Genomic DNA, 24,691 nt, shown 5'->3' on the forward strand with positions numbered 1-24,691 from the left:
GCCTCCTCATCCCTCACACCGACACTCCAAACAGCTCAAACGGCCTGAAGTGACAGTGGCTATTTATCAAATCAGTGGGGGGTGGAAGTCTGGCTCTCTTACCAACTGATACAAGTTCTCCCAGAAGTCCTGCGTCATGAGGCGGAAGAGGGCCAGGAAGGCCCAGCCGAAGCTGTCGAAGCTGGTGTAGCCGTAGTTTGGATTGCGCCCAGCTTTCATGCACATGTAGCCCTCAGGACAGCGGCTACGAGAGGAGGGGTGGGGCAGATGGACAGAGACAGAGAGAGAGAGGGAGAGAGAGAGAGAGAGAGAGAGAGAGAGAGAGAAAGAGAGAAAGAGAGAGAGAGAGAGAGAGGACATGGAGGAAGGGGGCATCCAAAATGACTCAGCATTATTCTATCAGCCAAACAGGGTGACTCTGTCAAGATATTTATAGCAGTGTCAAGAACAAAGAAATGCCCTGGATGCACACACGTCTGATCTAGTCACCATGGCAGCTCGATACGAGGCAGGATGTAGCTCACGACCTGTCTGGCTGGAGAACACAGCACTGTCTCTGGGCCAGCCTTTACAGCCATGTTACAAACGTAGCTCCTAGCTTATACTTCTTCAATCAGAAGACATTTTTGACCAAACTGACTGTCTTTGCAGGTAATAAGAAACTGTTTTATTGGTATGCTTGCTCCATGTGCATCAAATGACCTTGGATTTATTAGGTCCCTGCCTGAGGAAGATCCCACTGGAAGATCGAAACGTTGCCTTTTATGTATTAAAATAAAAAGTGTACTTTGGAGCTTATACCCAGTGTGCGGACCAATCTATCACATTGTCTATTAGGACCCTGCACATCAGTCCAGTCCATCATATAGAACTTACTGTATATATCTAACCTGACAAGAGCAATAAATTGCTTGATTTTGAAAGGCATTTTACTGGGGGACCACTTACCCAGAGTCTGAGCTGTTGCCGCAGATAAGGGCGTCTAGTTGCCCTGGCACGAAGTAGAAATTTGCTGGGGGAGAGAAGGATAAACACAGGGCCGTTAAAGCTAACGAGCCGCCACTTACTGTAACCACACCACAGGACAGGATGCCTTTGCATCAACCAGGTCTGTGCAAAGCAGTCCATGAATCACAACAGTGGAGTGTGCTTAAGGAGTCAAAGGCTTCTCCCACGGCCTTCCTGTTATGTACATCATTGACATGATATACGTGGTCTAGTGGTGTGGTGTCAAGTATGTGTGAGGTGTCTTCAGCACTGAAGTGAAGTGTTGGATGTGTACTGTAAGTACTCGTTGCGAGCACAGGAATATAGCATACTTTATGGCAGCGTCCAAATCAAAGCACATTGCCATTTGTGGCTTGTTGTGTCCTTGATGGGTGAGTGTGGTGGTGTCTATATTACGGTTGGGTGAACTGTCATTTCTCACCTATTCACCAAGAGTTGTATTTTCATTTGGCAACATTTCATCAGTTATGCGGTTAACACGAGGCCGGGCTACAGGAAATGCATTTCTTTTCTTCATTCCTCTGCATGCATGGGTTTGTTTTTTTGCATTTCATTTGCATAAAACACTTTTGCTTTGTCTGGTGGGACACATGTGTTTGTGTGTTATACTTATACTTGCTATGTATGTACTTAAGCAGTGTGTGGATGTGTGTGTGTGTGTGTGTGTGTGTGTGTGTGTGTGTGTCTGTGTGTGTGTGTGTGTGTATGTGTGTCTCTCCATCCCTGAGTGGAATGCAGGTTGAGGTGTGTGCACGACAGGACAGGTGCGGATGTGTGGTTCCTCACTGTCGTTCATGATGTACGCGTTCCAGTCGAAGCCCTCGCTGCCGTTGGCCAGGTAGGTGGTGGTGTGGTTGAGGGGCCAGATGACGCACTTCTGCCGCAGGTTGCCCATGAAGAGCTGCAGGCCGATGAGGGCGAAGACGCTCAGGCAGAACACCGTCAGGATCATCACGTCCGACAGCTTCTTCACCGACTGGATCAGAGCACCCACGATGGTCTTCAGACCTGCAGTGCAAACACGTGTGTACACACACACACACACACACACACACACACACACACACACCGAGACACACACACACACACAGGAACAAGGGCAGTTGCACATATGTTTGGCAGCTATGGCTGGACAGGACAGCAAGGGCCAGGCATGGTGTCCGTGTTTCAAATGAGTGCCATTTGAGTGAGTGGAGTTTGTGCTACAGAATGGATATAGAACCAAGTGTCACTGCGTGAGCTCAGTTTTACTATTCGGGGACCAAGCAGAAACGCCACAAGGCTGATAAGTGAAGTTCATTCGGCAATCTCTTCCTGGAGGGACCCATGTCACCGTTTAGCAGACAGGGTCTTGACTTTGTCTCCATACACTACATGTTTTTGTCATTGAACTAAGGGAACATTAAAACTGCTGCACAGGGTAAAGCAACTGATCCTACGGCCATTTCACTGGTAAACATGTTATTTTCATGTTGACAAACTGCAGCTTGGCTACAAAAATGAAGAAGACTTCTGGCAACATTTGTGCCTGGCCCCGGTAATGTTGTGCCTTTTAGCAGCTACTGTAGGTCTGTCCTTGTGTGTTTGTCTCGGTGTGCAGCATATACTGTATGAGGTGTTAGAATAATAAAGGTACAGTATGTGTTGGTGGGCTATGACCATGCCTGGGCCCCAATGTTCTTATTTTCAAACGTCTGACAGAGATACACAACCCCCACAATATAGAACAATCACAGTCCACAAAAAAAGAAACTCTTTGGGAGCCTTCCCCTCGCAACTGGAAGTTCATTTACTTCAGGCAGCCTCAAATCTGGGAGAGGGCCAAAGACATTTCTCGCTGAGCAAGACCCAGAAATGCATTTCTTTTTTTGCTGTCTCAAACTCCCTCCGGGCAGACAGATAATGGTGCCGCTATTTGGGGGGGAGAATTACACATCATCTGCAGTTAGATCCTTTAATGTCTTAACTGAGTTTGTCTTTAAATCTGTTTCCCTAGTTTCAGTATAAAAACACGGCATGAGTGCTGACTTAGTGTTAACAGCCACCCGAGTCTGGGTGACAGTGCTCGTGTCTGCTGTTTGAGGTGATCATCACCCCGTTGGGTGACAGGCCGCCCCGTGCGGTGAGGGGAGGACTCCCAGAGACAGTCTGAAGAAACTCCACATCCATTCGCCTCTAAATACTGCAGCACAACAGAGGGCCAATGAGAGAGGAAGAAGAAGAAGACGGGCAGGCAGGAGGGGGGGGGGGGCGGAGGAGCACGTGAGATGGCATGCAGGGCATTTAAACGCCAAGGCTGAAGGAAGAGAACGGCGCCGAGCCAATGCCAACCTGCAACGTGGCCGCATTGGACTCCATGGGTCATTCATGGCTCTGTCTGATGCATACTGTAGGTTCCCACTGCCCACCCGTTACTTGACCCCTTATCCCACTTCCCACAACCCAGTGCTACGCCGTTACACACAATTGGACCGAAGAGAGTCTGTGTTACCTTTGCGGAGTCACAAGGCCCTGGGCAGGACTCCAGTAAACCCTGAGAAGCCAGCTGAGTGCAGGTTGAGTGGAGCAGTTGGAGTTCGCCCAGATCCACCCACCCCTTGCCCCCCACATGTAGTGCATAGGCTGAGGCTACTACATGGACTTAAAAGCAACCCTTCATTATCAATGTCTTTAAAGCATAGGGGTAATCTGTAAAACATCTAATATTTTCCAGTATTTTATAATTTCACTGTAAATCTTAATTTAATATACAGTCCAAATATTATTGGAATTTGGGAGTGTTTCCTCTGGAACTTACTCATTAGTTCCCAATGCTGAGTACAAAGGAATCTCTCTTCTAAATGAATGACTAATAACTGGTTATTAATTGTGAATATTTTAACTGTTGTCTGTTGTTTCCTGAATGTATGTCTCTTTTTGCGTAAAGACAAACATCTACAGACAAATCTCGCAAGTATTATTATTAATTGTTAGGTGAATTTGTTCTTCATTCAGGTGCATTGTTTCTGTGAATCATCCAAAAACCAAGCAAAACCAAACAAAATGTAGTGGTAAAAAAGGATGTTTCATAGAGATCAATCGGCCAAGCTCTTAGTAGGACTGTTAATCTAAAAAGCAAGTGACTTCCAAAGCATCATGCAGCATAAAATATGTCCACAAACTAGGCTTGGCAGTCTTCATAAATAAATCAGAGGTATTGGGTCCTTGGGATTCCACTGAGAACTGTACAATTTTAATCCATTGGAACAAAACAGAGCATGTCCGAAAATGTGGAATGCCTTTCTGATGGATTTTACTAGACATATTACAAGTCCTGGTCCTTTCAACTTCAACTTCACTACGCTACACACAGTACTTTATAAGTATCCTGTGTTAATGTAAGCATATGTATAAATAGACAAGGTAGATACTGTATACATATATATATATATATATATATATATAGCCCTACCTTGTCTACTTGTCTACAGTTTAACATAGTGTTCCAGGGCATATTTACATACAGTATGTAACTACCACTTAAATGGATTGAAGAGGGGAAACTCCATTGGTGAGATGATGTCTCACTGAACACTTTGCTCTGCAAAGGGAGGCGAGGATTCCAATGAGGCCTTTCTTAGAGCTATTTGCTCTGCCCTGGATATGTCCACTTGAAACATTAGCCTCCTGGCACCTGATAGGGCTGAGGGAGGTGTCCATTTGATAGTACGCTGTAGTAGCGTAATATGTTTCTTGGCACAGACTGCTGTGTGGCTGCCCAGAGAGTGTTGTTTTGCTAGGGCAGCAGAAACAGAGGCAGGGGGGGAGGCTGGTGGTGTTCTCCTTGTTTTTTTGGAGGGAGGAGTGTGTGTGTGTGTGGGGGGGGGGGGTTCAGCAGCTGCTCTGAAAACCAGCGGTATTCATAATAGATGGCCTGGAGGACTGAGGAGAGAGAGCAGACTCTTACGAGGGCCTTGAGATTAATCATAGACTGCAAAGCCTATCAAAAATGTATCAGTACCATTTTTGATCATTTTGGAGTAAAAACTTAAAAAAAAAGAAAAGAAATCAAAATCAAGAAAGAAATGATATCAAATAAAGCGTGAACTGGTATTTCCAAATTAATCGCGTCGCCGGGCCTGAGAGAAGAACGGCTTAACGGAAAAAACAAAACGAAACAAACAAACAAACCAACTAACAAATAAAACAAAAAGAGTCCCTCATAGGAGTGAGAAAACCCAAATAAGCTCAGCCTCAGTGTTTAAATTTGGAGTCTCACCTGGAATGACAGCAACAGTTTTCAATGCTCGGAGAACTCTGAAGGTTCTCAGCGCAGACACATTTCCCAGGTCCACAAACTCTGTTACATATCTGAAATAAGGGAGGATCACACACAAACACACCAAATGACAAAACCACACGCACAAGAGCACGACACCGAACCGAGGAGGTGAAGGAGGAGGAGGAGGAGGAGGAAGAGCAGGAGGAAGAGTTTCACGCCACGCCACAGAGACCTGTCCACTATAGAAGAGGAGCGGGAAGGAGAAGAAACGCCACACACACACACACACACACACTACGCACACACACACACACACACTACGCGCTGCGCATCACCGTCATCACCACCACTGGCACCACACACACACGGCTAAACACCAACAGTCCCCGCCCCACCGACCGGGCCCGCGGGCACACACACCGTCTTACCTGGAATAACAGCAACAGTTTTCAATGCCCTCAGAACTCTGAACGTGCGCAGAGCTGAGACATTGCCTAGGTTTACAAACTCTGTTATATACCTGCAGGATCAAACCAAACCACACATGAAGACATGTTTGCAGTGGGACGAAGACAACTGTCCGTCTAGACTGAAGACGTACTACATGAGCTGTGTTAAAGTGTTCTTTTCCGTTAAAAAATCTATTATATAATATTTTCACATGAATGACTCTTCGTTATGTCTTTTTTTCTGGAACAATCTACATACAATCTACATCTACATACTCTAATGATGGATTGATAACAATCAAAACAAGGCAGCCAACAACAAAAAAAAGAATAGTTTGGGATCAGCAGCCGAATTATGCAGATGTCTATGGGCAGCAGGAGGCGTGATGAGACGAGGTGTGGGCTACTGCTGAAGAGACAGGAGAGTCGGTGGTCAGTGAGGGAGAGAGAGCAACCGGAGCTGCCAGAGCCCGAGCAGCTGCTCACAGGAGCACAGAAGCCTCCTCCCCGTCGCAACAGAGGAAACTAGAATGTTCCGTTAACAGTCTGACTGTCACACAAGAGAAAGGCATGCTCAGAGTGAGAGAGAGAGAGAGAGAGAGAGAGACAGAGAGAGGGAGAGAGAGAGAATGAGAGAGAGGGAGAGAGGAAAGAGAAAAAGGAGGTAAAAGACTGAAAATGAAAAAGACGTCTCTCCTTACATTCTCTACAAAAGATGTCTTAAAATAGTACATGCTTTTTATTCATTGTTTGTCAAGTGTTTAAAGTACAAACAACTTCCGATGTGACTATTTCAAAACCCCTCTTGGGTCATCTCTGTGACAGGCTCCTCAGTATAGCTCATCTCTAAACATTTATAGTCATCTATGGTGTACACATTAAAATGTCCATTTCTGGCCATTTGAAACTGTTCACAACACAAAATGGCTGTAACTGTGAGTGAGATACTTACGCCATAGAAATGACCATGAAATCCAGCCAGTTCCATGGGTCTCGGAGGAATGTGAAGTCGTCTATACAGAACCCTCGGGCAATGATTTTTACAAGAGATTCGAACGTATAAATTCCCGTGAATGTGTACCTGCGAGGAGAGAGAGGTTGGGTAAAGCTAGTTAGCCTAAACCAGCAGCTAGGCAACACAGGGTCATTATGCTCATCTACTCATGCACTGTGATGAACTAGATGCCCTCCCAGACACTATGGTAAAGATGTCTCCATAGACTCTCATCGCACTGTTTCCTCGTCAGAGAAAAAAAAAATCAATATCTCAGGGGGGGAAACGCATACATGCATGAGGCCAATGTGAGGCTTGAAATGTCATTTCTGCAGCACTAGAAACTTATGGCAAATAAAGCTGAATAAAGCTTGAACTACGAGCGTGTGGTGAGTTCTGCTCATGTGAATGACATGCATATAGCAGTATAGAGTCTATTGGTGGATCAGCTGGGGTCAAGCATTACACTACGTAAGGATGTGTTCTGCTGTCTGCACATGCGTCCATGGTGACTTTTGGTGTCCATGCTCTTACACAAAGCAGTACTTACTCTACTTGTTTCGACCATTCTGGAGGGTTACTAAAAGTCATGAATACACAGTTGGTCAAAATAGTACACATAATGATCATGCTGAACAATGTGGGACGGAGTTAAGGGAAACTTGGAGAAGTCAGTCAGCCAGACAGATAACACAGATTTCTTTTAACGGCTTCACAGAAGTACAGACATTCTGTATTAGAGAAGACATGCACAGACGTCTACTTGAGACAACTAACTGTACACTGACAAGGCGGAGCCACGTTGGTCATGGCCCTGTTTGAGCTACACAGAGAGAATCATGGCATGCTGACACTACCAATCACACTGACTACGTGTCTATGTGTATGCGGCTCTACATTCTCAAAAATTCTCAGAAAAATTCTAGAAAATTCTATGTTCTATGTTCTATGCTCTACAGTATGTTCTAGATTCTAAATTCTAGGTTCATCTTCAAGAAAGAGTTAGTAAACTACAAGGAGGGGGCAGGTGGCTCATTCTCTGTCAGATTGTGTGAATATGGGGAGGGGGGGGTGCTACAGATACAGAATTATCCCCAACTATCCTTTCATATTTTTACACAACTTTAAATAAAGAATGCCACTGAATAATTCATGTGTCTAGCTCCCCAAATTATAGCTTTAGAGCAACCACGGGCCTCTTCAGCATTATATCTTCTCTCAGGAAGTCATTACTGATGATGGACATACTTCCTGTGGAGTGAGACGGCAGGGACAGATGGACACTCCATTAATATGTAAGGGTAGTGGTCCTGAGGGGGAGTGGGGGCGGTGTGTTGAGGGGGGGGGGGGGGGGGGGGGTCATTTCAGAAGTCAATGGAGCAATAAACCTCAAGAGACGCCATGACTGAGGTAAGGCCAGAGTGTGTGTCTTTGTGTCTCGGACTTTAAAGGACTGTCTGTGACTTTCTGGCGACGGTTTCCGGGTTAAAGGGCCCTGTCGTCCTGCTCCCCGCTCTGCTCCGTAGTTGGGGAGGGGCAGCCTGCCGATGGCGATGGAGAAGAAAAGCCACTCGGAGACAGCGTCACGGCGTTGTGCTGAGAATGAGCCAGCCACCCCACCCCCCCATCAGCTCCTCTTTTTCCTTCAGAAGCAGCGAGTGAAGTGAAGGAAAACGCACCGCATGCAGGCCTGTGCATACCGGAGGCTGCTGCTACTCTTGTGCCCAGTGACCACATGCAGTTACTGCACATTCCAAAAAACTGTCTGCATCTGACAGGGTGGAGCCGTTGAGCTCTCAGACCTGGTTTTGCAGTGACTATAGTCTAGATCATCAGTCATTATCAGCTAGCAGGAAGGATTGCATGCAGCAATAATCATGCGTAATAAAAGAGAACAGCAACTCTTCAGTTGCAACATCATTTGGAAAGGATATGAATGTATCAAAATTTTAATAGCTATTTGCCTAAAAATATTAAAAGGGCTGATCATGTACAGGGAAGATGTGGCACTAAAGCGGTAGATTGTTTTCCCTTTATTTACCACTATAAACGTCTGTGGAGAGACAGAGAGACAGAGAGACAGAGAGAGAGAAAGAGAAATTCAAAGGTTAGAGTTTCACAGAACAGTGGCACACAACATAAGATAGAGAGATATAAAGCACTTTTAAGTCTGAAACCTTTTTATGGGAAAGGTCTAGACAGGTCACAACCTTGTGGACAGACATTTAGTAAATCCTCCTTAGTAAAAAGAGCATTTGGCATATTATGGTCTGTTTCACTATCCAACTGTTTCATCTTGTGTCACTATTTCTGCCTCCAAATTCTAATGGAAAATACGAGAGGTTTATACACATTTTATGATGCTATAAAAGGGTTAAAGGTAAACAATAAATGGCACAATAAAATAAAGGTGCCATTTTAACTGTATATTTCACAAATTCACAAACGGATTTCCTTTTTTTTTGTATCTGTGCATGTGCTTTGATGAGAAAAGATGAGAAAAGAGTAAATCAAGACCAAGAAAGAGTAAACCAAAAAATCAAAGCAGAAAACAAAACTGCATAACTGAAAACAACCAAATGGAAACGCAAGAGCATATACAGTACTGTACTGTAGAACATTAATTTAACATGGGGGGGGAAACAGGCTAATGTTCTAGACTCCTGAGTCAAGTCATCTGCCTACAGAAGCCATTAGAAAGTCCTTGCTCATCACTCAAAGCTCATAACTGAGTGTCCACTAATGAGCATGTCCACATATGGTCAGCTAAAGACAAACATACAGCAGCAGTGGCAGCAGCAGCAGCAGCAGCTTGGGAAGCCTGTGGTTGGACAGCAGCACCAATCCAGAGGAACGCGAGCACAGCATTCCCCACGAGAAATCACTTCCAGTCAATATCACACAGCTTCCCCAAAACAAGCTGAAAGCTGTATCAGGGGCTATATATTACTCACAGAATTGAACCGCAATTGCACATAAACAAGGCGGTGTTATAGTGGATTCGGCAAAAACAATATAAAAAAAGTAGACGGTCACAGTCTGTCTGACCCAGGATCAGTTCAGAGAGAACTGTTGTGCATGAAGAGCTGGCTCGTAAGAACACAGCCCTTTGGATATGGATGACTCAGCTGAACCAGTGTGGCTAATTCCTCAGTTAAGCTCCTGGAGGTCCACTTGAGATCAGGGGCCAGATCTGAAGAGAGGCTACCAATGAGGGGAGACCGAGAGAAATCACTCATCTCTCTTTCTCTCTCTCTCTCCCTCTATCTCTCTCTCTCTCTCTCTCCCTCCTTTATATCAGCCAAGCGGAAAACCTGGCAGGTTGTGCAGCACAGTTCTTTTCTGGCACATGAAACATCTCACTGAAGGAAAGGAGAGGCTGTCTATTTATAGACACACCACATACCGCAGCAGTTAGTGAGATGTAATAATAATATATTTAAAAAAAAAAAACGACAAGAGTGTCACCGCTCGGTGCCACGCTCCCAGATATGCACACGCACGCTGGAGACACATCTCGGAAAAAAGAAGGTTCTAGAATGAGCCGTCCCGTGCCAGCAGTCCATCAACAACAAGATGTCACTGCTGGGAGTGGGGGCGTATTGACAGAAAACGCTGGTGGCAAGAAAACGCTCATCTGACAAAGTGGCTTCAGGAAATTCTATCTGTCACGAAGCCTCAATCTGCAGACACAAGAGTAGCCAATAAATTGGGCTGGTGGGATCAGAGTCTTCCTGTGTTTTCCTCTAATGGCCACGGTGGGGTAGAGGCCAGCCCTGGGGCTCCACTGACACTGACTAAATGCCCTATGTGCTGCTCCAGTCATCCCCACATCTGCTTCTGGTAATTCAAGATGCACCAGCCACCAATACAATCTGTGGCCAATTCAAACAAGAAGACAATGTGTAAACAAGAACTGGAGTTCTTTCTCTCTCTTTCTCTCTCTCTCTCTCTCACTCTCTCTCTCTTTGCTTCTCTCTACATGCATTTTTCCCGCTCTCTCTCTCTCTGAATATAACCTCATAATTCTTTGAATAAAACATGGCCCGCCACATCCAAGTTTAATGGGGCCACTATGCGTTTGCTGGGAGTGATACTGCATGTGCCCTTGTGCTTCAACACTACCCGCTTGCCTTTCCGATCTACTGTAGCGAGAGGCAGCCTTCAGCACCACGGACAGAGATTAATCCGGCCCAGACGGCTCTCACACCAGCCTCTCAATCAAGCTGCACAACAGACCAGCCATTTGCGAGGCCGCAGCACTTACAACTCAAGCCATTTTCGTAATTTGATTGTAATGATAAATTAACTGATTCTATGCAGTACATCGAATTACGATGATTTAGAGTACCATGTACCAAGTATTGCCTTTTTTTTTCAAGCAGGTAAACACATTAATACTAAATCCAATCATGGAGAACATATTCCCTCATAAATGCGGATTAAAGATTACTTCCAGACATCTATAGTGCTCCTCCATGAAACTCTCAAGACTGCTGGTTGTGCTCAGTAGAGACAAGACAGGAAGCCAGTTAGGGATGAAAAAAGAAACAGTCATATATAGAGTGCATGCATGCACTGCTGAGATGCACGTTCCTCCTGTCATCACACACACACACACATACATACACACATACACACACACACACACACACACACACACACACACACACACACACACACACACACACACACACACACACACACACACACACACACACACACACTCACATACAGTACATGGATAGAGAGACACATTCACAGAGGTAGAGAGAGCGACACACACACACATGCACAAAGTGCATGCTGAAGCCTTTTTTGCAATGCATGACTTGCCATAAAGCTACTGAAAATTTCATACTTTGGAGTAGAGTGGCAGTGAGCAAGCGAGAGAGAGAGAGAGAGAGAGAGAGAGAGAGAGAAGCCCATAGCCAAGCGAAAGAGAGCAGCAAAATGGAGGCAGGCGAGAGAGCGGCCCAGCCACAGAGGGAGGAGAGCAGGGGAGAGTTAAACGGATGAGGGGAGACACAGGCTGAGCCCTGGACAGAGCCCGGCAATATGAGCTTCTTAACCAGCTGAACCCTGAACAAAAACAGCGCCCGTCCACACCAATAAGCTGCTGGGGTCGGCGGGGGCGCTGGGAGAGAGAGAGAACCGGGACATTTTCTCTTTTTGGCTTCGAGCTAAGACGAATCAAGTCACATTTCTGCAAGTGCATCTCCACTCGCCGGAGCCTCGCAGCCACCAGCACCAGACAGTAACAACTAGGCCTGATGATAGCCAATGCACCTCAGGGAGTGACTCGGGGACATGGCTGCATTTCAAAAGGGCATTTATAGACACAAACAAGGATCCATACTTCCAAATCCACATATTGCACAGTAACCTCGTCAAGGTCTGATTCCAAAATGGATGCAGGAATTCCTGACAGAATGAGAGTTTTCAAAAAACAGAAAAAAAATGTTCTGAAAAGCATTTGAGCATCAGCTCAAGCTCATATGAGAGAAACGACTAAACTAATCCACTGGCTCGCTTGGCTCTGCTGATATAGCCATATGCCACCATGGTGAAATGCTCGCTCACCAGCAGAGATGACACATAGGAAATGCCTGTGTGTGACACCAAGAAAAATGCTATTCTCGTTGCATTTATGACATGTGAATATTACTGTTTAGATGTCATACAATTCCTGCATAATTGTTTAACGACAACATACTTGTCATACTTGTTGTCAACATATCAAATGAATAGGTGAAATAGGTGAAAAAGACAGAGAGACAGAGAGAGACAGAGAGAGAGAGAGAGAGATGCAACAAAAGTCATCAGAAGGAAGGAGATGCATGTGCTGTGCAGAAAGAGGCTTCTGCTGGGAGGGAGACTGAGACAGCTAGGGAGCAGCAGCGTGATAACCACTAGACTGATGGAACATTCTAGACGCAAAAACAGTGGCAAGACAGAGCGAGCGGCGTGCGGGAGACACAGAGAGAAAATGAGAAAGTGAGGGATAGAGAGCAAAGGATAGAGAGAGAGAGAGACATGGAGGGCGGGAGAAGGAAAGGACTAGGAGCAGCCCTCCATGTCTATCATATGTCCCCCTGCTGTAGTGCTGGACTGCAGAGGCTAGTCAACCTAATTAGGCACTACTTAAGTCACCACCCCATCTCACCACACCCCCCCCCCACCCTCCGATCCGGCGTTCACTTAAGAGTGGAAGGAAACGCCCTGGAGTCAAGCAAGATCAACCTCCGACCAATATCACCCTGGCAGGGGACACAGTCATCATCTTCTCGCTCCTAATCTTATGCGCTCTCATGTCAACCAAACTGAAATTCAGTCACTTTGTCAGCATACAGTTCATTAAAATGAGATTCAATAGCCAGTAAAAACCTATTCTAAGGTTGCAGCAACTCAAAACAACCTTGAATCAAGGCACAAATAAGTGCTAAGTTTAAACAAAATAAAATTAAAAAAATCGGCTGGAATTGTGGGTGGTGGAAACCTTAAAGATCCTACAGAGGTGCCCTGGGACTGAATCTAGCGTTTGCACTGATGCCATATGAAGAGCAGCGGAGAAGGTGATGGAGAGCCATTGGTATTCTCTCCAGTCTTCCAGCTGAGCACAGGAGCATTTCAGCACCATCCACTGCGGTTGCATCAGAGCGAGGGGGAGAGAGAGAGAGGGAGAGAGAGGGAGAGAGAGAGAGAGGGAGAGAGAGAGAGAGGGAGGCAGAGAGAGAGAGAGAGAGAGAGAGACAGGAGCACTCTGGTGCTCATGCATGCCTGCACACATCTTCCAACACAACCCTCCATGTCCCCTCTCATGACTCTGCCATAGAGAGAGAGAGAGAGGGAGGTAGAAATTAGAGAGAGGGAGGGAGGGAGAGAGGGAGGGAGGGAGGGAGGGAGGGAGGAGGAAAATGGCAGGACAGCAATGGCCATTTTCTTGGTCTTGTGCAACCATCTGCCTCCCACTCCCACTCCCAACCCCCACCCGCCTCTGAGCTCTCGAATGCTGCGTCATCACCGGGCCGGCACAGCCCTGCCACTCGGCACATTTGGGACAGACACTCCCGCCATTCATCACCCAGTGGCAGCGCGGGCGGGGAGATTACCAAGCCAGGGTGGAGCTCTTGCTCTCTCTCCCTCCCTCTGTATCTGTCTCTCTCTCTCTCTCTCTCTCTCTCTCTCTCTCTCTCTCTCTCTCTCTCTCTCTCTCTCTCTCTCTCTCTCCCTCCCTCCCTCCCTTTCTCTATCTCTCTCTCCATCACTGATCTTACCTCTCTCCATCGTGGCGTAGGAAATCACAGCTCACTCAACTCACTCACTGCAATCAACACCCTCCACCCCTCAACCCCAACCACTCCTTTACTCCTACAGAGCACTGGCCGCCGCCGTGCCTCTCCAGGCTAGCCTCTATCAGGCTAATTGCTCTGGACAGTGTAAGAGCCCAGCAGACCCCCCCCCCGGCCAGGAGAAATGGGTCTCCTCGGGTCTTGTCCACCACTCCTCCAAGACACGCCGGTTTCAGAGTCATGTTTCAGTTGTACTACTGCAGCCGCTTGACACGTTGGCGGGATGGGCAGATTTGTTGTTTTGTGAAAAGGGAGACAGGGAGCGTGAGGCGATGCAGGAACATGAGACCATCAGATGGGAGAGAGTAATGCACTGAAACTGTATACATTACTGTACAGTATAATACAGAGGGAAAGTGCACAGCTATCAACACTGCCATCAAACGCACAGCGGCAGCTGATCAGAGACAAAAGGGCTGATCTGAGGGACGATGGGGAGACGGAAGGTAGAGGATGTGTGGATTTAATGAGATGGACAAGCCAGCCAAGATGGAGGAGAGGAAGAAAGAAAGAAAAAAGAAACATGCTTTTCTTGCACATTTCTCCACATGCTCTCAATTCGAATTCCCTTCCTGACAGCAGAAGAGCCTAGTTACATAAGAGGAAGTACTGTATGTGCTCCACAAGCAGGAGGAAGAGGAAGAGGAGAAGACCACAGAGGAATGGAGGAAGAATCTTCTCTTGCTTACTCTCACTCTCTCTCTCTCTCTCATACACACACACACACACACACACACACACACACACACACACTAACACACACTAACACACACTTACACACACAAACACACTTACAGGTATTAACACACACAAATGGACTCATCCATAATTCAGCACAGGGCATTGTGGTAGGGGCTGCTGTGGGAAGCCGAAGGCCTGCACTTAATGCTGGACCACAACCTTCATTAGGGGACCCTATAGAGGCCAGCAGTCTGTGAGCTCATAATGCTCCAGCTGACTCGGGCAAAACAGGAACTGACCGCATATCTGAGGCGAGATTGATGCGGACCGCCGCTCTCCGTCACAGGACTAGGAACCACGCCGGCCCCGGGAGTGCCTCTGAAAACCTGGACGCCCACCTCGCTGGGGCGAAGGAAAAAAAAAACAAAACTAACAAACAACGAGGACCAAACCGGGGGGGGGAAAAAAAACAAAAACGGCTCATTCTGAGTGCAACTCGGGAGCAAACGGATCAATGGAGGCACCGCTGGGGCGGCTGACAGCTGAGGACTGGACTGCAGCACTGGCGCTCCTCTGGGTCTTCTAAATGCTAATGCTGTCCATAAGCGAGAGCCCTGCCTGGGGGTCAGCAGCCGAGCTAGCAAGCAAGCAAGCAAGCGTGCGCCTCGCCCTCGCTCCTCGCTCCGCACTCCTCCGCTCGCTTCTCCGCTAGCTCCTCCGCTCACTTCTCTGCCCGCCGCTGTGGGGTTGGAGGCAAAGGAGAGCGCCGAGGAGAGAGGAGGCATTAGACCCGGGCCGTCAAAGCCGGGGAAGCGCGCGGATGCCACTGATGCCTGGCACGCATGGCATGGAATGGCATGATGGCACTGCTCCACACGGGTTGTTTCCAGTGTGCGCCCGTGACCCGCTGCTTCGGAGAGAGAGAGAGAGAGAGAGAGAGAGAGAGAGAGAGAGAGAGAGCGCACGGGCAGGAAAAAAACAAGAGGATCAACATCCTCTCTCTGTCCTCGGAGATGTGCACTCGGTGCTGACTCTTGTTCTCCATCCTCCCTCCCTACTGCCGGATCACACTGGTAACCTGGAGCGGGCCAGCCGTGCGCCTGTGTCTTTAAGGACGCCGCTTTCTTCTTCTCCTCTCTCTCTCCTCCTATTTTCTGCCAGATTAATTCTCGAACAATTAGAAAAGTCTGTCAGCTGGAACAGCCGTGTTTCAAAACGTCTCTGCGACTGACCTTTTCCCCAAAGCCCTCCGAGCCTTGAGAAGCGATGGACACACACACACACACACACACACACACACACACCCTGACCCACTAAACAGACCAAATCAGCGGTGTGTTCCACAAACTCCAAAGCTACAGCACTGCAGCAGTCCTACTCAGTTACCAGTTAAACTACCCATTCAAATGTCACAACATTTGGATACCTAAATTCAACACTCTAACGTGTGCAGAGATGCACTGACATCAATCCTTCATGGTGATAATCAAGGCCAAAGTGGAAATGGATTCTTTGGTTTTGGCTTCTGTAGTAGACACAGAAACTAGGGCAATGAATAAAAAGCATGAAAATGCAACAGTGACGATGTCTCACATGATCCAAAAACAAGTACAATCACTCAAATAAGGAAAACCAGAAATTATAATGTTTTCAACAACCCTAACCTAGTGTAGAGAACACAAAGAACCACTAAGGCAAACATTTTTAGAGGCCATCTCAGTTTACTGCTACTTGGGCAATAAAAGACCCTTTTCTTGTAGAGGATCATGACTAAATGTCTAGAAAATAGCCCAAAAAAGGAGAGAGAAAAGGCAAACAGCAAAAGGCTCTAGGCAAAAACAGTACTTACCAAATCATGTTTTCCAAAAAACTAAATATATTATGCTTGTGCATGAACAAATCAGTGCAATGTTTGACTCATTTTCCATGGCCATAGACGACTGCAGTACAGACAACTCATGTCTAGAACACCTTTTAAATGTACAGAACTTGAAAGCCATGACATATTGTACGTTGCTTTACCTGACTATATATTTGTTAAATGTATGGTACTAGAAAAAAATAACATTGTAGATTGCTATACCTGACTATTTATCTGTTAATGCTGTATCTGTGTATATTGTGTACATGTACTATTTGGAACTGATCAAAAATCACTTAAGGTTAACTACCATTTTACAGATATATCTCTTGGATTTTTAAGAAAAATCTGCACACCTCAGGTCTTTGTGCAAAAAATGGCTTTACTGAACAAGCCTTCGGTCGCTAGACCTTCATCAGGCAGAGTGATATATCTTTTGAAATGTAATTTTCACATGTCCCTCTCTGCACCTTTTACTGTCATCTACAGAGAAGTGCACAGACAACGAGATGGTGACTATTAGTGTTTGGATGAGCATTTTTGTAGGAGGTCTAAAGTATTTTAGACTGTTGACCCCTGTTAGTGGCATGGTGAGACAGATCCAAGACTGGTGCTGGAAAGGGCTGTGATCGTACAAGAGGGAGAGGGGGTCTCACTCACTTTCTTGGTCGCGTAGAAATTGTCCAATTCTTCAATTGGTGTCGCCACCATTGAAGAAGGGATGTCTCCATAGATGAAGGGCACAGACTTGCCGGCCTCCAGGTCACTGTTAGGCTTGGGTTTGTTGTCGTCGTCATCGTCGCGGTAGCTGCTGTCAGGCTTGGGTGGCGGCTTGGCTTTTTCCTCAGCAATGCGCTTCTCAATGTTAGCCAGGGATTCCCGGGTAAAAAATTGGAAGCGATCAGGTCCTGGCGGTGCAAACATGGGTGCAGCCATGTTTTCATCCTGCAGCGGCTTTCTGCTTTAATTAGGTACCATCCAGGGCATCCAGTTCTAAATGGGAGGATAGAGAGAGAAAGAGAGAGAGAGAGAGTAAAGAAGGAAAGAATGAAAGAAAGAAAGGAACGAAGAAAGAAAGGGAGAGGTCAATTCAGATGTGCTAGGCAATCCTTGTTCACAACTCGGATTTAAATGTAGGACATTACTCCGCCTTCCCCATCCATACACTCAACAAGAGACAGGAGTGTTGGAAAGAAACACTGGACCAATAACACACAAACATGTGACAAACATCAAACCTTACAGTATATATTACGTGAATATTTCAATGTGTGTCAGATTCATTTGATATTCGAAAACAGGAGCAGGAACAGTAAATCGTCTTCATGTGAACTAGCCAATAGCCAGAGAACACACTTCATACCTTGCTACTAAAAATACCTAAACTGACAACATCAAGCCGCCATATTTAGCTGGGCTAGGGGCATGGCAGAGCTAAACAGGGAAAAGAGTGCAGAGGCACAGACACGAGTGGTGAGTCATGCGCCTTCACGTATGACCAATCAGAACGAGGTAAGCCTGCGAGGTGCAGCAGGTGGCCTCCACTTCCTCCTGTACGCATACCATCAACACACTCTCGCCTAGAGCACGCCTCAACACATTTGTCACCTTTCCTCCCCACAATTGTTGACCCAAAACATGATTACATAAGCTCAAATATGCTGTGTTGTTCTGTGTTGTTCTGTACTACTGGGCTGTGCTGTGTTGTGCTGTGTTGTGTGTGTGCTGCATTGTGTTGTGCTGTGCTGTGCTGTGCTGTGCTGTGCTGTGCTGTGCTGCGCTGTGCTGTGTCATTCTGTGCTGTGCTGTGCTGTGCTGTGCTGTGCTGTGCCGTGCTGTGCTGTCTCTGGTTCCGTGCTACTGCCATAGATGCTATGACCTTCATCAAAGGAAGGAACACTGGGCCCAGGTGCTGATGCTGAGGCAGTGTGGCTGCTGCACACCTAATGAACAACCTTCTGAATGCACAGCAGGAGTTCATAATGAGAGAGCGGGATAGAGAGAGAGAGAGAGAGAGAGAGAGAGAGAGAGAGAGAGAGAGAGAGAGAGAGAGAGAGAGAGTGAGAGAGAGAGCCTGATGTCACATTATAGATAGGGGGTGGGGCCCTCCGGGGGTCTCCTCCAAAGCAAGGAGCCATCTCTGAAGGCATGTGCACAGCATTTCCTGTCGACACATAAATCAGTCACCGCGGTAACAAACTCTTCCAGGATGGATATCCAGGGCCTGCCATTCCGGAGCTCTTGACAAGTAATGATGGAATGACACCATCCTAGAAGCATTCACAGTGCTAGAGAAGTCCAACACTTACACTTTCATTTCAATGAAAATGCCCAATGGCCACTGTATGCAGCAGCAGCCAGTAAAAGTTGTGGGTTCGATTCCCAGCTGCTACCATTGTGCCCTTGAGCAAGGCACTTTACCCTGATCTGCTCTGGGGAGACTGGCCTTTGGAACGATTGATATACTGTATGTAAGTCACTCTGGATAAAAACGAATACAAGTAAATATATCATCTAGAAATATCACTGTCACCACTGGACAAGCACACATCTAAAGTTTCCCATAAAATAAGACTCATTAAATAATTAAAGACAACTCCACATGGATAAAGGCGAGCATGTCAACAAGGTGAAAAATGGAATTACTGGCCACGTATTCCAACATTATGGGTGTGTTCTACTGACCTTCTTTAGAGGGCAAACAACATTGCATGAGCTCTACACCCAAACAGCAGTGGCAGATCACAAGTCTGACAGCATCTGTGCCTTACAGCCAGACTAGTAAAGAGACTGGTGATGAGATGTAAAAGAAACAGTATATTTAACATCATTGCTGGTTCCCAGTTGAGACCATTTAGAATGCCAACAAGTATTTCTGCTCAAAATTGCTCCAGTGTCAAAAAAAAGGTATCCTATAGCCAAAGACCAACACAGAAGGCCAGAGAAGGAGAATACATAGATGATATTCCAATACTTCCTCAACATGGTTTACAGTTCCTCTATTCCACTATAATGACAACACCACAACTTGCATAGTATAAGAAGTGCATGCCTCTACCACAGACAACAATGTCCACAACGTTTGTAAAAGTGAAAGAATCCTTGCAATGCAATACTTGTTCTCTTGGCTCCTTGCCCTTAAGCATCTTTACAACCATATTCAATCAATTTTAGTGCAATTTGAGCCTACTATAGGATAACCAGCAATATTAGACATGACATTAAACCTGCTTGACTGACAGTGACACAATACAACAATCAACATTAGAGTAAAGTCAATAATCAGACTCGTTCCACTGAAAATTCCATCTACACTCCACAAACTTAAGCGCCTCTTGAACTAGCACTGGAAGACATTTTGAGGTCATACAAATCTGTCTAGTCCTCATGAAAATTACTTCATGAAGAAAACTAAAAGGTGTGCACGCCTGACCCCCAAGAATGTCTATACAAAGCGGTCTTAAATATATAGATCGAATCCTTTTAAAAATCCCTTACCGGCTGATGACATACTAGCCTACGTCTCGTGGGCGCTGTCCGTTCAGCACCACATTCCCAGCCTCACGGCTATAGTATGTCACACTGGCCTACCTCGTAGGCTGCTACAAGAGCAAACTACGTCTTCTTTTCAAATGACACAAATCATATAGCGTTTAGAAAGAATGTCGAACAGCGGGCCAGTTCACTTGTCTCGAGCAAGTGGCAATGGAGATAAACGGCAACAGCCTACATAGAAAACGTCATGGGCCTGCCAAGGTCCAAAAATAATGTAGGCTAACAACATCTGAGATAAACGAAAATATTTCGATGTGAAGATCTGGCGTCACCGCATTGTAACCATATGCTCTATATACACCAAGTGTGCTCCATTTGATGGTATATGAAACAATTTGATCGGCACGAGGATTTCAAACGCATAAAAGCGATCAAATTAGTGCTTTCGCCAATTAGCATTTATCATTCAGCACATTGGGAATTGTTTATGTAACGGAATTGTTTATACAGCTCAAACACAACACAAGGAGAGCTATTTTAAACACACAAACGTATGTTCAAATTCACCATCGGCTATCGTGTGCCACAGATGCATGTCTTTGAGATAGCCTACCTTTTTCGAAGGAAAGAAAACAAAGACAGCGCTTGACCATAATGCCACAGGGCATGCACACACGTTGAAAAAATTACCTGCAACATCCCGGTTAATCCATTTTTTCAGATTAAGGATAGCCTGGTGTATGGATCTCTTGCTGAGAAAGACTGAGCTAAGGTGTTCCTTGCTTCATTACTAATGCATCTTCGTCCTACACCGTTTTTGGAATAGAAATAAAGTAGTCAGGTTCAACCGCGTTTGATTCAATGTTTTGATGCAACCAGTGCACGAGACGCGTATTTCCAAAAACCAGTCGGTTTGGATCACTGCCAAGAAATGGCTGAGGTCACGAAATAATTTGGAGAACAGTAAACAGAAGACCGTTGCCTCACACGTCCTCCCAAAACGGGTGCGGGCCACAGCCTCCAAGACACAGCAAATACTGCAGTGGGTGTTTCTAAGCAGAAAAGCTTTCATTCGAGAGAAGTGCTCTATGAAAAAAGTGACTAATAACACAACCTTTACACACCTCAGCTGATACAGCTGTATTGCTTGAATGTCGACTAATGCCTCTATCTTTATCGGCGGTGTTTTTTGCAGGTTGTCTAAAATAGCCTACTTGAAGAAAACGAAGCCTACCACACCCGTGAACGCTATGTCGTCTCCTGGATCAATATGAAGTCATGAAAAAAATACAAATCTGGCGATTGCATCTAGGCATCACTTCCCATACTTCAACAATGTGTAATTAATGTGTAGTGCTCCCATTTGACAGGTAACAATTTTCACGAAATGCAATCGTTGTGTGGATGGTGGGTGAATATTTGGAGGTGGCGCTGGGAGGGGGATATTGGAAATAGAGTGATCACGTCACAGGTTCCAATAAATTCTGGTATGATCTTTGACATAACGGGATAATAAACGTTAAAATGCAAGTTGGTCTCACTATGTCCACTTGTCAAGATTAGAGATAGTCTTTGCCCAAGATCAGTAGCCTGTGTTTATTGTTATTTTTGCATGTTAATGTAGCCCACGCGCAATGTAAATTAAGGCCAGGACACAATTTTGGCGATTTCTTCGTCAAAAAAAAGACACAGCACGCTGAAAAATGAAAGGAAAATACAAGAGTCCAATAGAAATGTCGACCTAATATTATGTCTGGCATTGAGCCTATTCGACGGAAAAAATATGCTTGGGACCCGGCGCCTCTGCGACATTTTCAGCGTAGGCTACTGGCGATAGCAAAAAACCGTTCTCCTCTCCCGAAAAAAATCACCTGTTTTAGAAAAATCTGAATATATACTTACTATTTAAACGTTAGCGCGTATCCACAACGGTGTCGCTGGACTGCAGATGTCGAAAAGACTCGGAAGAAACTGCGGTTGTCGCCATATTGATGCTGCTATCTTCCTTCCCAGTGCGTGCAGTTACCCTGCATAATTGATGACTCTCAGCAAAATACTAGGGAGTGTCGGCAAATACATGTCTTCGGATCACTGAGAGGCATTGATTGGTATCAAAATAAAATCCAAGAAAACGCTCTGATTAATTAAATTACCCCTATGTCGACTGCCACAAAGCTGCTACCTGGCTAGTGCATGCTGAACGACGGGACAAGCAGAGAAGACGAAATGTTGAGGCTCCGGCAGATAATTAGCTCCGAGGCAGTGTAGCAGAATAGGCTGCGTTCAAAGAGTTAAGCTAGTCATCTAATTCGGCTTGTCTGAAGCAGCACAAACCTATGCTTGTCCGAAATGGACTCTCGATTTAAAAGGTGCTTATGATAATTAATTTCAAATGTGTTATTTTATACAGACTTTGCTGGGTGGGGGATGGGAATGCCTGTGTGAATATGGGGGGGGGGGGGGGGGGGGGGCGCTGGTAGGCTACACAATTACACCACTGCTGTCACTATGTCACTGCTGACATACTGTAGACGCCAAGTTTTCTTTATGTTAGCCCAGGCTCTGTGTTAGCCTACTGTACATCATAATTACCTGCAGCCACGTCACAAAGCAAATCCCAATAAAGCTTTGAAAACTCACTCTCCGACTTCTCCACGTCTTATCTGTCAGATCAAGGGCAGTATGGCACTCGCCATAGGCCTACTGGTTTTGGTGTTAAACTTAACACTCAATGGAGTTTCTGCCCAAATAAGTAAGTTCTGCCACCATCTATTATTTGGTGTTAAATTGGTTTTACATTTAAATAATGCTTTTTGAAACTGTGGTTATAATGATATTACATACCAGAGCCTGTATCTATATGGCTCTGACATAGGCCTACTTATTATACGCTCTTCACAATGTAAGTAGAATGCTCCATTGACTTGAATGGGATTTCCCAAAGTTCTACCGGTCATTTCTTGATAGAGGACCTACATTTTAATCATGCATTTTAATTAGTAAAAACTGTGGTTATCATGATATTACACATGGAAATACATTAGGCCTATCAGTAGCTGGTGGCACCTCTGTAAGCTGTAAGAGTGTATACACACTGCCTGTGTTTTCCGTAGCCTACTTTCCTAAAAACAGATGTAAAAATGTGACTTAACTACAGCAGGGTGCGGAGAGAGGCCATTGGTGGGTGCACCAGGCGGGTCACGCATTGTTGGTGGCCGGAATGCACCTGATGGGGCGTGGCCTTGGCAAGTCAGCATTCAGAAAAATTCCCAGCATTTCTGTGGCGGGAGCATTCTCAGTGCTCAGTGGGTGATCTCTGCAGCTCACTGTTTCGATTATGAACGGTAAGTGCTTTGTAATAATATCCCATCGCTTGATACAGTACATGGTAGTATACTAGAAAGGTTTTGAGGCACACTCACACACTCATTGTTGGGTTGAAAACAAGCTGGCGATTCCACAGATGCAGAGAAAGCTTAGCCTAATGCCTTGAAAGACCTGTGACTTCATGTCAACTAATTAGACCAGTAGACAGGAATGCAAAATTGGCCCCAACATATAGTGTCTTGTCAATGGAGACTCATACATCAGTGTTTCATGAGATTTAGCATCCTTATTGAACTACTCTCCTGATATGATTGACTTGTCTGTCATGTTTTCCTTCTCCTCAGAACTCAGTTGAACCTGCAGGTGATGGCTGGTGAACGTTCCCTTTTGAGAAGAGGACAACATGCTCAGCATCGAGACATCAAAAAAATCATCTATCACAGGCATTATTCTGTAGTAGCTTATGACCACGACGTGGTCCTTCTGCAGTTGAGCACACCGCTTCACTTTACAGACCGTGTTCAGCCCGTGTGTACAATCCAAAATGAGACAGAGGAAGGGACCCTGACATTCAGTGCATGCTTTATCACTGGCTGGGGAAGCACCAGATATGAGGGTTTGTCTCAGTCATCACTTGAACAGATAAGCTACGTACTGTAAGACTAGTCTAGACCCACTAGTGGTTTGCCATCAGCATAAAGACTGAGCATTTGGACATCCCTGTCTCTCCAGGCCCCGGTGTCGTCAGACTGCGTGAGGCAGAGGTGGACCTTATCCCCAGAGAGACCTGCAATCAGCTCCACTGGTATAATGGCCTCGTCAGCGAAAACATGATCTGTGCCGGCTTTGAGGAGGGGAATGTTGACAGTTGCCAGGTGATGTACTGTAGCCCCTTTTTCATTGGTATCTCACTTCTGTCTGAATGTACAAACTATTCAAATGCATATCTGGTCATGGTGCATGGTGCTCATGATGGTTTTGTTTTGCTCCACCGAAGGGTGACAGTGGGGGTCCTTTGCAATGCTACAGTGAAGAACAGCAGCGGTTCTACCTTGTAGGAGTGACAAGCTTTGGGGATGAATGTGCGCTCGCCATGAGACCTGGAGTGTATGCTCGCGCCAGCAAATACACTGACTGGATGGATAGGAAACAGCTGCGATCAGCATCTTCTACTCTTGCATATTCCATTCTTCTCCACACGTCGTCAGTCTTAAGTGCTCTCTGGTTGTTAACGTAAGGAATAAACACATCCAGTTACTCTGA

General features: G+C 45.9%; 2 protein-coding genes across 4 annotated transcripts in view; one reads left to right on the forward strand and one right to left on the reverse strand.

Moving 5' to 3' along the window:
* The window catches only part of scn8aa (sodium channel, voltage gated, type VIII, alpha subunit a), a 56,806-nt gene extending 36,001 nt beyond the window's left edge, over positions 1–20,805 (reverse strand). The window contains exons 1-9 of the mRNA XM_062541277.1: positions 20,792–20,805; positions 17,267–17,599; positions 8,647–8,765; positions 7,263–7,352; positions 6,671–6,799; positions 5,698–5,789; positions 1,795–2,016; positions 949–1,012; positions 103–244 (exon numbers count right to left, since the gene is read on the reverse strand). Coding sequence (XP_062397261.1) covers positions 103–244; positions 949–1,012; positions 1,795–2,016; positions 5,698–5,789; positions 6,671–6,799; positions 7,263–7,352; positions 8,647–8,765; positions 17,267–17,542 — 1,134 coding nt within the window. The 5' untranslated portion in view covers positions 17,543–17,599; positions 20,792–20,805. The remainder of the gene's footprint in view (positions 1–102; positions 245–948; positions 1,013–1,794; positions 2,017–5,697; positions 5,790–6,670; positions 6,800–7,262; positions 7,353–8,646; positions 8,766–17,266; positions 17,600–20,791) is intronic.
* Positions 20,806–22,767: 1,962 nt separating this feature from the next.
* Positions 22,768–24,691, forward strand: LOC134087654 (transmembrane protease serine 12). Of its 3 annotated transcripts, none has more exons than XM_062541278.1 (5): positions 22,768–22,853; positions 23,259–23,445; positions 23,773–24,044; positions 24,161–24,303; positions 24,426–24,691. In XM_062541278.1, the coding sequence occupies exons 1-5, from the start codon at positions 22,784–22,786 to the stop codon at positions 24,663–24,665; spliced, it is 912 nt and encodes a 303-aa protein (XP_062397262.1). In that variant the 5' UTR covers positions 22,768–22,783; the 3' UTR covers positions 24,666–24,691. The 3 variants fall into 3 exon arrangements, with proteins under 3 accessions (XP_062397262.1, XP_062397265.1, XP_062397263.1); XM_062541281.1 differs by having other exon boundaries at positions 24,161–24,308; positions 24,426–24,504; XM_062541279.1 differs by having other exon boundaries at positions 22,783–22,853; positions 23,262–23,445.

Source organism: Sardina pilchardus, chromosome 7 (assembly GCF_963854185.1).
Source record: "Sardina pilchardus chromosome 7, fSarPil1.1, whole genome shotgun sequence".
In the NCBI taxonomy this organism is placed as follows: Eukaryota; Metazoa; Chordata; class Actinopteri; order Clupeiformes; family Clupeidae; genus Sardina; species Sardina pilchardus.

Bases quoted from the DNA above. Each gene is read 5' to 3' on its own strand.
- LOC134087654 (XM_062541278.1), top strand. From the start codon at position 22,784: ATGGCACTCGCCATAGGCCTACTGGTTTTGGTGTTAAACTTAACACTC. The intron at 23,446-23,772 runs GTAAGTGCTTTG...CCTTCTCCTCAG, and splicing joins CACTGTTTCGATTATGAACG to AACTCAGTTGAACCTGCAGG. The intron at 24,304-24,425 runs GTGATGTACTGT...GCTCCACCGAAG, and splicing joins GGAATGTTGACAGTTGCCAG to GGTGACAGTGGGGGTCCTTT.